The 12,638-nt window shown below is 40.5% G+C and overlaps 1 protein-coding gene across 4 annotated transcripts in view; it reads left to right on the forward strand.

The window, feature by feature from the left end:
• Positions 1–473: 473 nt before the first annotated feature.
• The window catches only part of CFAP43 (cilia and flagella associated protein 43), an 81,550-nt gene continuing 69,385 nt past the window's right edge, over positions 474–12,638 (forward strand). For all 4 annotated transcript variants that reach the window (XR_001155583.3, XM_012770650.3, XM_076009803.1 and 1 more), the window contains exons 1-3: positions 474–657; positions 2,059–2,312; positions 6,123–6,219. Coding sequence is in view for 3 of the 4 variants with exons in the window: in XM_012770650.3 (XP_012626104.1) it covers positions 590–657; positions 2,059–2,312; positions 6,123–6,219 (419 nt within the window). In the remaining variant the exon portion in view is untranslated. The remainder of the gene's footprint in view (positions 658–2,058; positions 2,313–6,122; positions 6,220–12,638) is intronic.

Here is a 12,638-nt window from a genome sequence, read left to right on the forward strand (position 1 = left end):
ATGCTGATCATTCCATTAGGTTACTTTGGAAGCCGCCTGCTTCCTTGAGGTAGCAGAGGGTATATTTGGAAGTGTTATATTGTAATTAAGGGTTTGGAACTCCGTATTTAAACTAGACCTGGATTTAAGTCCCACTCAGCTTTGCAGCCTTGGGCAAGTTACGTACCTCTCTTCTCCTCACTTTCCTTATCTGTAAAATGGGGCTGCTGGGGATGTGAAGATTAAATGAAACAATGCCTTCATGGCTCTCGGGACACGGTTTGGCATGGTCAGCACTCACTCAGTTTGGACACCTATACGTATTGCAATAACTTGCCCCGAGCCGGGCCACTGCGGCACCTACGCCGAGTTTGCTCCCTCGTCGCTCGCCCATTGGCCGAGACGCGGTCCACTTCCACCAATCAGCTTGGCTCGAGAGAGAACCTGGCCGAAGGGCAGAGCCAATGGGCGTGGGGGTTCTGGTCTCCGGGATACGGCTGTCAACAGCAGCGGCGCAGCCGGCCCGGCGGCCCCAGCCTGAAGTGACCGTTACAGACGAGAGCCGGGGTCCGGCGTTTGCTGCCCGCGCCCGGCTGAGAGAAACGCGGCCATGGCGCACGGCCGGGAGCGAGAGGACACCAGCGTCCACCCCGCCGGCAGCCCGAACCTGTCCGTGAGGTGCGGCGTTTACCGCCCCGCGACTGGCTTCTGTCTCGCGGAAACCCCTTCTGACCTACATCCCCTCCCTACCCTCTTCTTCCTCCCGTTCTTGAGACCCGCTCTCCCCGCAACTTCGATCTCTTCCCCGCCACCCCCAGCACTTTCCCGTAGAGTCCCTGCCTGTGTGACCTCTCCTGTTGGCTCCTGCTCCCCTTATTCGATGACCCTGGCCCCAGTTGTCCCCCCCCCCCCCGTTGTTCTGCGGCCGGACCCTCGCTCGCTTACCCAGTCTTCCTCTCCTCCACCCTTCATCTCTGCCTCCTCTTTCCGGCTCAGTGTTCCCTTCAGTGACCCGGCTCCCCTGGTCGTTCATAGACACCTGCCTCACCCCCATCCCAGGGACAGCCCTATGCCGTCCTTGTTGTCTTTGGCGATTTTCCCCCAAAGTTAGGGCCCTCAGTCCTTTCCTTCCAACGCCCATCCACTAACTTGGGGTTTATTTGCATTTACAATGGCCTTTGAAAAGCATAAAGCGCTGCACAGGTGTAAGTGGTGTCTCTCCTTCCACACTGTAGCGTGTTCCCCACACTCCATTCCATACAGCGTCCTCCACCAGTCCTGTGCTCTCCAGTCTCTGGAGGTGCCTCACCAAATCCGTGCTCTTCACTTGCCTTCTCCACTGTCTTTGAGCATGTCCTTAATATTTTAATAAAAATATAATCTCTGTCATCTCCGACTCTCCTTCTTTCTAACATGCTACCACACACTGCTTACTTAAAAGTATGTTCCTTTTGTGTTTTAACTCTTTCGTTCATGTCAACTTCATTCCTTTTATTTTCTGCATTTATGTGTATTTTTAGTTCTAAAATGTGGTAGGATATTGAAATGATTTCATTTGTATAAAGAAACTGTTTTCCTACTTGGCTCACAACCAACAAGCATGCTTTCCTACTCAAAGTTGTTTTTTAAAGTTGTTTTTTTTTTAAATCAAACTAATTATAAAAGTATGGCTCAGGATGCACATTTTTTATAACTGGTATCAAATTCTTTTATTTCTTTGTCGTTTTCACGTTTTCCCTTCCAAGTATACAAGGCCTTAGAACTCCTGAGAGTTTCTCAGTCTTGCTTGGAGCGTTTTCTTTACTGGAAAAGAAGGAAGGCTACTGAGTATTGAGGCCTATGGAACTTTAAGTCCATGTTTAAATTGCCAGAGTTCATTGACTCAAACTGATTTCACAGCCAGCATGTGTTCTTTTATCTTAGAGATTGTTTGGGGCAGAAATGGCGTGAAGAGGGAATAGATGTGTTTCAGAAATATTGATGACCTTGTCTTTTCTTTGTTAAAAAAAAAAAAAAAAGGAAAGAAGGAAAAAGTATTTGAAATGTATTCTACTGACAATGACATCTCTTTTCCCAAAGATGGGTGCAAGGATTCCCTAAGCAACATGTTAATTTTGTCAACGACAACACCTTTTGCTACCCTAGTGGGAATTACGTAATATTTATTGACATTGAAACCAAGAAAAAGACAGTACTGCAATGTATTAATGGAATTGTGGGCGTCGTGGCAACTAACATTCCCTATGAAGTTGTGGCTTTTTCTGACCGGAAGCTAAGACCCCTCATCCACATATACAACTTTCCTGCATTGACCAGAAGGACCAAATTAAAAGGTATCCTATACTACTATATGTGCCACCTAAAAAAATAAAATAAAATAAAAGGTATCCTGTAGGACCCTTCTTCTGCCCATAACTCAAGGATTATGTTATAAGATGTGACCAAATATAATTGTTATAAATGAGGGTGGTTTGTTTTTCTGAAAGGTTTTTTAAAAATACACATAAAGAAGAAATCAGGCTGATCACTGAGGATTTAATTCAATGGGCTAGAGCCTTGCTACTCAAATTGTAGTCTGTTTACCAGCAGCATTGGCACTACCTGGGAAGTTTGTTATAGAGGCAGAAACTTGGCTCCACACCCCCACCCCACCCCTGACCTACTGAATCAGAATCTGCATTATAACAAAATTCCCTAGGTGATTCTTAAGCACATTAAATTTTGAGAAGCACTGGGCTAATAGACTGTATTACCTCTTTTAGAACAGTGATTTTTTTCTTCCCTAATGATTTATTGAAAATCCAGGTGAAGTGATATTTGTATAACTTCTAAAGACAAGTCTCTAAGCCTCAATTTTCTCATTCATGAAATGGGGATAAAGCTTGTATCTATTGTTAAGGCTGCGATGATGATAGATGAAATTTTACATATAGATTTTGCATATGGATACATGCCAAATGCTCAATCAACGTTACCTACCATTTGAATTACTATTGACTCATTCCTAGATCCAGCTGGCCCAGACTGAGCTGTTGCACATCTACTGGAGCCTCCATCTAATGATTTTAATTCATCATTTAACACAACATGGTCAGAAAGCTCATGCTTGAGGCTAGTATTAGTTCTGTAGCTTTATGGGTCAAAAAAACTGTTTGGGTGAAGTCAAGGAAGTTCACTATAATTTATAATTATTACAAAATAAATATTACAAATATTTTGTGGGGAAATTTGTGCTCTCAACAGATTAAGACAACTTTTAAAAGATAACCCACTCACACATTGGAAATTGTCTAGATGGCCTATAACTACTCTTTGTGTTTAAAATTTCCCCAGCTTAGTTATTTTGCTATAGCTCTGTCCAAGCAATTGAAAGTTAATTCAAACCAATAGCCAACATTCCTATTGAATAATGAAGCCCTAAAGAAATTCACAATAAAATTAGGAATAAGTCATCAAGGATATCAGCTATTACCACCATTATTTAATATCAACCTGGAAATTCTAGCCAATGTAGCAAAATATGAAACTGAAAAATATTATAGCTATGGGAAAGGAGATTACCGGTAATGCAATAATCTACTAGGGCCATTAAGAGAATGCTCAATAAGTTGTTAGTTTCAAAATAAATACCCATGCAGTTAGATTTGTGTACTTAGAAATAAACCAAGGAAGAAATCTAAGTGACCTAGATGAAGAAAACTACAGAAATCACAGGTTTAAAATTTAAATATGTAGAGACATATTCCTAGATGGAAAGACTGGCTATTACAAATAAATATATTTTTGCTATTTGTCACAGAAAGTAATTCATAGGTTTGTCATATGTTTTAGATAGCAAGGAATACTTAAATGAAATGATTCCAGAATTCATCTGGAAAAAAAATAGAGAATGAGAATCATTGGAAAGAGAATGATAGCAAGGCAGAGGGTTATTTTAACATCATGATGCTGTAATAATTGGGTGTGTGGTTTTGGTGCAAGGATCACCAGGTCAGTGGAAGAATTGAAGACAACTGGAGACAAGAATCTAGGATACACAAAATCTGAGTATATGATGAAAGAAGCCACCTCCCCAAAAAGAGGATATGGATTATGCAACAATGGTATTAAGAAAATAATATTCGAACAAAAGTATCAAGTTAGATATTCATGTTTTACTGTACATCAAAACATATATCAGATGAAACTAAGCATTCAATATAATAACAAAGGAAAAACTTTAAAAGATTAGCATATTTGATTATGTACAAATTTAAAACTTATGAACATGAAAAAAGACGACTAATAAACAGGAAAATATTTTGAACAAATATGATCAAATATTTTCAGAGTATTTATGAAACAATAAGAAAAAAGACCAACATCCCTTTAGAGCAATGGAAAAGGAACTTGCCCAGACAAATTACAGAACTACAAACAACCAAAGATATCAAAAATTGTTCCATCTCAATATTCATTTTAAAAAGTGTAGTTTAAACCAAGATGCTATTTTTCTGCCTATCAAAGTCACAAAAGATTGTAATTGCTATGCAGAGCACAGTGAAATTGGTAGCACTCTTATTTTTCTGAAGGTGGGAATATAAATTGATAGACTCCTTCTAGGAAGTAAATATTTACTCTCTTTGACCCCGTGTACCCACTTCAAGAAGTAGAATTTAATTTTAAGGAAATAATCAGAAATATGGTCAAAGGTTTGTGTGCAAAGGAGTAACAATCACAGTCATAATAGCAAAAGATTGGAAACAACCTACATCTCCAGTATTATGAATATGGTTAAATAAGATAAAACATCCCATAAAGGGGTATTATGCAAACAAACATGAGTTTTAACTTTTTGAATAAATATTAAGAGAATACAATATAAATAAAAAACCAATAGACTGCAACACTATATATGATCTAAATTCCATTTTAAATGGATTGCTATATATAATATTTAATTCATGATTATTATAGCTATAAAAAGCAAAGTTATATTTAAAGAAAATATATTTGTATATATTTTTACAAGTAAACAGAAGAAAATACTAGAAAGAAATTTACCAAATTTGGTAGTAGGATTACAAAATATATATTTCTTTTCTTATGCCTTTTTTGGGGGGTATTTTTTTCAAATACATTTTTTTTAATTTAAAGAATATATTAAATTAATAATTTTTAATTATGGGAAGAAATGTCCATGTATGTTTCCTTTGACAAAGTCCAGGATAGAAAATCCTGGATGGAAAATCATTCTATCCTTGCCATATAGCAAGGATTTTTTTCTATCAGACCATAGAATAATCATTTTAATTTTTGCATTACATGTTCAATTAATATGTGGGGGTTTTGTTGATTAGACTATGCTAAATACATTCAGTAAATGAAAAGTCACGTTTTAGGGTTATGTTATGGACAGTTAAAATGTGAAGAGTAAAAAAAGCAGGAAATAACCATTAAAAATATACAGAAAAAGCAATAGAGACACAAATGTAAAAAGAGAGACCTAGTTAGGGCAAAGATTGCACCTGTGGAACCACACTGACAGAACATAAAGGAGACATAAAATCAGACCCCCACTTACTTGGAAGCAGAGATAGACACTTCCCTGTTTTAGCATCTCCATCATGCACATTTTGAAGATGTTGTTGCTAAGACTTTTAAAGTCATGATGCATTTCTTCAACTATAGGTAAAACTGAGAATAGAACTCTTATTCCAAGAGCCGAAGATATTATGCTAAGGGCCAGATATTGTCTAAGGTAAAGAGATAAGGAAATAAAATAAGAATGATTACAACTTTCCAAGGTATTAATATTTAAAGTTGTTTATTCTAATTACATCTCATTTATTTATTACATATTTTATGGTTCTTGGGCCTTTTCAAATCATGCTGGGACATACATAGTTCAATATGATCAATTCTGCATTGAAGTCTAGAGACAGTAACTAATGGTCTTAATTCTCTCTAATATCTTTAAAAAATGAATCTTAACTTTGTTTAGCTTTTCATTCATAGTCTTAGAAATCAGCCAGACATCTCTTATTTCAATAGTCAAATGCTTTTGAATTATGTGAAAATCATTAGAAAAGGAAAATAAGTGTTAAGACTATAGTTAATCTGAACATGATAATGAAATCCTTGCAATGGATTTTATATTTTAGGCAATGTTCTTCTGGACTACACTTTACTTACATTCAGTTACTGTGGCACCTACCTGGCTAGTTACTCCTCTCTCCCAGAATTTGAACTGACCCTTTGGTAAGTTTCTGCATCCTGCAGAATTCCTTTCACTGGGTTACATTTTACTCTTATCCCTCTGGATTTTATCAAAGGAAATATACATGAAAATTTTGAAACAAGGAAAAATAAAAGGGAAAAAAATCCTAGGTGTAAAGTTTAATATTGTTGTTATGTTTAGGCATAAAATTTGGTAGTCAAGGCAAAAACTACATAAGAACTAAATTATTATTGTCCTTTTATTAGTGTGCTGTAATATTTTCTCAGATAAAGAATACATTTATAAATACATAAAGTTTCACTTTTTCTGAAAATAAATGGCATCATAGAGTTATTTGCATGCTTTTCACTAATGCTGAAATTTAGATAGTCTCTATATGATAGCTCAGTTTGAAGTAATTGTTTTTAGAGACATTAGAAGAATTACACATTCAGAGAGTGCAACATTATACCACATTTGCCAGCTGTATAGCAAATACCTGTGGATAAGATGCATCTCTCATCTTTGCTGGGTCATTTCATGTGGCCAGCTTCAAGGCTGGCCATCTTCCATCCATAATATAAATCCCTTCGGGATAAATTTGTCTTACTAAGGGGAAGTACAGAATATTCCAGAATGATTAAGGATAACACACCAGCATTTCTTATACAAAAATATAAGAATCTAGGTTCAGAGAGCCACATTTAGTTTATGTAGAGTTTCTTTAAAAAACGACTTTATTGAAGTATAATTTCCATATAGAAAGTAGACAATTTGATAAGTTTTGACTTAAGAATAAACCCATTAAACAATCACCATAATCAAGAAAATAAATGTATCCATCACCCCCAAAAGTTTCCTTTTTTCCATTACGATACCCTTTATTGGCCCTTACTGCTGATGTGGTTTCTGTCACTCTTAGTTTGTGTCTTCCAATATTTCATATACAGAGGGTCATACAGTGTATGTTCTTTTCTTTTGTCTGTCATCTTTCATGCAACATAATTATTCTGAAATTCTCTTATGCTGCTGTGTGTTTATCAATAGTCATTCCTTTCTATTCCGTGGTGTGGATATACTATACTTTATTCACCTGTTGATGGGAATACTATTTTAGCTGACTGTGGGCCTAGACAGGAGGGAACTAGAAGATGAATGGGCAGAAGGATGCATTTGGGTGACAGCAGTTAGTCTATGGACTCTGGGGACTCCCATAAATAATTCAGTGAAAGTTCAAAAGAGGCGAACTTCTGGTCAGACCAAGAGAAGTTCAAGCACCATGATTCAACTCCTGGAAGTAAATAGGTCCAAACAAACTTTATGTTCTAATGTTTAAAATGGATTCATATAGTATTTGTGTAATTAAAAATAATAATTTTGAAAAAAATCTAAAATAAGGAGGGAGTGGTCTCATGGTTGTAGTTCCAGGCTGGTTAGCTTATAAACAACAGAAATTTATTTCTCTCAGTTCTGGAGGCTGGAAAGTCCAAGATCAAGGCACTAGCAGGTTCATGGGTTGGTGAGGGTCTGCTTCCTGATTCATGTGTCCTCACATGGTGGAAAGGATGAGCTAAATCTCTGACGTCTCTTTTATATGGGCTGTAATTTCGATCCCAAGGGCTCTGCCCTCTTGATGTAATCACTCCCCAAAGGCCCCACCTCCTAACATGGGGGTTGGGTTAGGATTTCAACATATGAATTTGGGGGGGACACAAACATTCAGCCGTAGCAGTTCCTGAGTGCTTAAAGAGAACACACACACACAGAGTCTGAAAAAGAAATGTCTAAATAAAATTTCTAGCTTGGATACAGGAATGGTTAACTTCTCAGATGTCTTGAAAATCATAGCACCTTAAACTTAACTGTTCTACCAGGCAGTACAATCATCTTGTATGTCCTAGAGTTAAACTCTAACCAATAAAAACATGCCTGCCTTTATCACATGGGTGCTATTAATTAATATACTATGACAATAAAGTTATACTCCCCAGGAGTGTCAGATAGGGGTCAAAGCAAGGTACAAAGTCCAGTTTTTGTTTGAGGAAGCTTATTGGAAGCGTGATATGAGAAATCAAGCCAATGCAATTTTTATTTTTACCAAGTTTGAATTGTTTTGATCTTATGAGCTATTATTTGCCTAAACTTATGTGGTTAGTGAGTTGCTAAGTGGGATTTAAACTCAGAGGGGTCTGAGCTGTTTTATAGCTTCCAGTGATCTCAGGTACAATGGGAACATACAGTAAGGGTACCTCATCTACCTGATTGGGGTGGTCAGGGAAGGCTTCCTGGGGAGGGGAGGTAATGTTTAAGTTGATATCTGCATTTGTTTTCTAAGTCAGTCATAACAAAGTACCACAAACTGGCTTAAACAGCAGAAATTTATTATCTCCCAGTTCTGGAGACTAGAATTCCAAGGTCAAGGTCTCAGCAGGGTTGGTTCCCTCTGAAGGCTGTGAGACTGAATCTGTCCCGCACCTCTCCAGTGGCTTTCTGGCAGTTTTTGGTGTTACAGAAGCATCACTCAGATCAGATCTCTGCCTTTATCTTCACATGGCATTCTACTTGTGTCTGTGTTTGTCACCAAATGCTCCCTTTTTATAAAGACACCAGTCTAATTGGATTAGGTCCCACCCTAAAGACCTCATTTTAACTTAATTGCCTCTGTAAAGACCCTATTTTCACATAAGGTCGTATTCTGAGAGATTAGGATAACAACATACGAATTTTGGAGAGACACAATTCAACCTGTAGCAATACCTAAAGGATAAGTAGGAATCAACCTTGTGAAGAGGAGAAGGAAGAGGACTCCAAGCATAGGAATGGCATTTACAAAGGTCATGAGGTAGAAAACATGGCAGGTTTTAATTAAAAGGCCATGATATACCCAAAGGAAAAGAAGTCATTTTATCAAGAAGACATTGCACTTGAATGTTTATTGCAGCAAAGTTAACAATTGCAAAGATGTGGAATCAACCCAAGTGCCCATCAATTCATAATTGGATTAACAAAATGTGGTATATGTATACCATGGAGTATTATACTACTCAGCCATAAAAATGATGGCTTAATGCCCTCTGCAACAATTTGGAAAGAATTGAAGACCCTTATCCTAAGCAAAGTATCTCAAGAATGGAAAAACAAATACCGCATGTACTCTCTAATAAATTGGAACTAACCAATAGGTACACAAGTACACAAAGGAAAGTAAAAGTAATTGGAAATCAAGCAGTGGGGAGCGGCAAAAACCCACCTAACGGGTACAATGAACACAATGTGGGTGATGGGCACATTTATAGCCTTTACTCAAGCCATGTATCAAAGACATCTGTACCCCCTTAATATTTTGAAAACAAAAACAAAAACCACAGGCACAGTGGTTTGCCAAAGGCTCCAAGAAACTCCACCCACCCAAAAAAGCCATAATCATGAGAACCAAAGATTAGCCATGAGAGAGGCAATCCCGGAGGGCAGTCTGAGGCCAGTGCTTGAGCAGCCTTATAAGTAGGGGATGATGTAGTTTATCACCCAAATCAGGATACTTTTGAGGCTAAAAGAGGATGTCATTAATAATTAATGCAGTGCAACAGACCTACACCGGGTGTCTGCTGGGCATACTGGGAAGGGTACTCACCCCACATAGAAGCCTTGCTAATGGACACATCCTCTACCTCAAGGGCAATGGGAAGCTGCTAAAGGGTTTTGAGCAGGGATGTGACATAATCAAATGTGCATTTAAGAAGACTCTTTCTGACCTTATTGTGGAAGGCACATTGGAGAGAAGCCAGGCAGGAACGTAAGTGAGGAGGCTGCGGTGGTCCAGGGGAGAGACTACTGAGGCATGGGCAAAGGTGGGAGTAGACATGGAGGAAGTGGAGTGTTCTAGAGGCATTAGGAGGTGGCATCATGGGACTTGGCAACTGACCAAATGTTGGGTGTGGTGCTGAGGAGGGGGACAGGTGGAAGGTCATACAGAGTTATAACTTGGGCAACTCGGGAACATTATGGTGCTAATCAGAGAGATATAGAGGAGGAGGAGGGAATTTGGAGGAGGCAATGCAGGAAGATGGGTTAGGGGACAAACTGAGGTGAGGGTGCCTGAGATTAATAAATGGAGATGTGTAGTTGGCAGTTGATATGTCAGTTAGGATTTAGGTTCAATCCCTGGCACAGAAACCCACATCACCAGCAGACGTTTGTTCCTCTCACATGAGCAGTCTGGGTGTGAGCGGCCAGTCTCCTGTCTTCCACTATCTTACTCTGCCATTCCTAGAGCGTTGCTCTCATCTCTAGTCTAAAATGGGGCACCACCCATGTATTTTGGGGAGCCACTGGGAAGCAAAAAGGAAGAGGGGGAGGGCACAAGCCTTCTGTTGACATGCACAGCGTGGCAGTTGCACACAGCACTGCCACTCATGTTCATGGACCAGCTCAGCCACAGCCATATCTTGCTACTGGGGATGCTGGGACATATGGTCCTCACTGTGAGTGGTCATGTCCTGGCCACAAACCAGGAGTTCTATTACCCAGAGGGAGAAATGGAGAATAGATGTTGGGGGACACACTATGACTCCACCACAGACATCCAGAACTGGAGCTCAAGAGAGAGGTCTGGAGGTAAACATTTGGGAGTAGTTATTGCTAATCGAAGTGATGAAAATAAAAAAGAACACCCCAAGAGAAGCCTGGGACAGAACCTAGAGGGACATCAATGGAAGGGACAGAATGAAGAAGACCCCACATAGGAGACTCACAGGGGTAACCCTGGAGGGAGGAGGAGCACTAGGCAGGGAAGGTTCCAGAATAGCCTCAGCCTGGGTTCTACAGAAAGCAGAGGCTTAGGCACAAGCTCATGAGCCCCTTGTTTAGTAGGAGGTGCAATCCCAGGGAAGGAGGCAGGGAGGCAGCCAATGTGAGGGCACATTACTCTGCCAGCCACCACTTGGTACCAAGTACAATTGATCACTGTGTCTTGAAGGTGGTCTTCCGGGAGGCTGGATGAGCTATTGTGAATCTGGACAGTCTAGGCAGTGGGTGGGGGAGGGGAGAGGAAGAGACAAGAATTATCCACCCACTCCTGTATCCCATCGTACAGAGTGTGAACCCTTCACATCTTCGGGTTTATTGTGACCTCCCACATCTCAGTCTCAGAGTCCACAGGGAAGCCGGTGTGAGGCGAGGCACAGGTGGGCCATGTCCAAGCCCACACAGAGCTGGACGCCCACTGAGCCAGCTAGGCAGGAGATGGGGTCAGAGGCCGGGCACAAGTGGGGCTGCCCCAGGAGAGGCGCATGACAGTCTAAGATGATCCAGTAGGCAGTTGTGGTGAGCAGGGTCAAATTCTGCAGAGCTAAAATGAGACAAGGACCAAGAAGTGCCTGCTGGATTTAGGATGGAGATGCCTATGGATCTCGGAGAGAGCCGTGATGGAAGGGTGCTGACCAGATGCACATGTCCTCGCACGGGGCAGCATGGGAGTGAGGAAGCAGAGGCAGTGAGTTAGAAAAACTCCTGCCAGAAGTTTGGTCCAAGGGGAGGGGAGAGAGGCATAGAAGTCAGAGACTGAGGGAAGCCTTTCTTAAAAGATAGTGAGCACTCACCTGTTGGCAGGAAGGAGACAGGCAAGAGGGAGGGTCTGAAGATGCAGAAGAGAAGGACCCACGGATAAACTCATGTTCCTAAAAAGGCAAGATGGTAAGATCCAGAGCCCAGATGATGAAACTGGCCTTAGGTAGGAGGAAGGATGTACCTTCCATGGTAACAGAAGAGGAGGAGGAGAGAACTGTGCAGACCCCAACAGGTAGTTATACTTGATAGCAGGGATTTGGAGCAGTTCTCAGCTGATGGCCTCTATTTTATTCATGGGAATCAAGGGCATTTGCTGTGATTGGGAAGGCAGTGGAGGTGAGAATATTGAAAAAGTCTGCTTTAGAGAACAGAAGAGATAACTGACCAGAGAAACATAGTAGGACTAGAGATTGTATTAAGGATCTGGAGGGGGCGATAACCACGGATTTATGGTATTACTGACATATGCAGACCTGGAATCTTTGTTCCCATGTCCCCAGCAGCCCAGGCTTCCAGTTGTGCCCATCCAGTGTTGATGGTTGGTACCCGAGGTGGAAAGTCACAGGATCAAGGGAAGTGGGGATTTCAGCAAGGGAATGGTTGATGTGATGGACAGGGTATGTGTGATGGGGAGGGAGGGGCGTGGGAGCAGGAGGGAGCCAGAAGACAAGCCGCGCTCAGTACATGTTAGTCCCGCTTCCTAGCACAACCCCAATGGAGCGCTGGCCCCACAGACGAGGGCAGAGCCAGATCAATTTTTTCCTTTCTTTTCATTGTTCACATCAGAGGTTTAGGGCATTCTCTCAAATGAGTAAATCAATAAATACATTTTAAAATACTACCACTTTGATTTTAAAAACTCAGTAAATGATCAAATGGCTTGGATGAGTACAGT

Source organism: Microcebus murinus, chromosome 14, assembly GCF_040939455.1.
Source record: "Microcebus murinus isolate Inina chromosome 14, M.murinus_Inina_mat1.0, whole genome shotgun sequence".
In the NCBI taxonomy this organism is placed as follows: Eukaryota; Metazoa; Chordata; class Mammalia; order Primates; family Cheirogaleidae; genus Microcebus; species Microcebus murinus.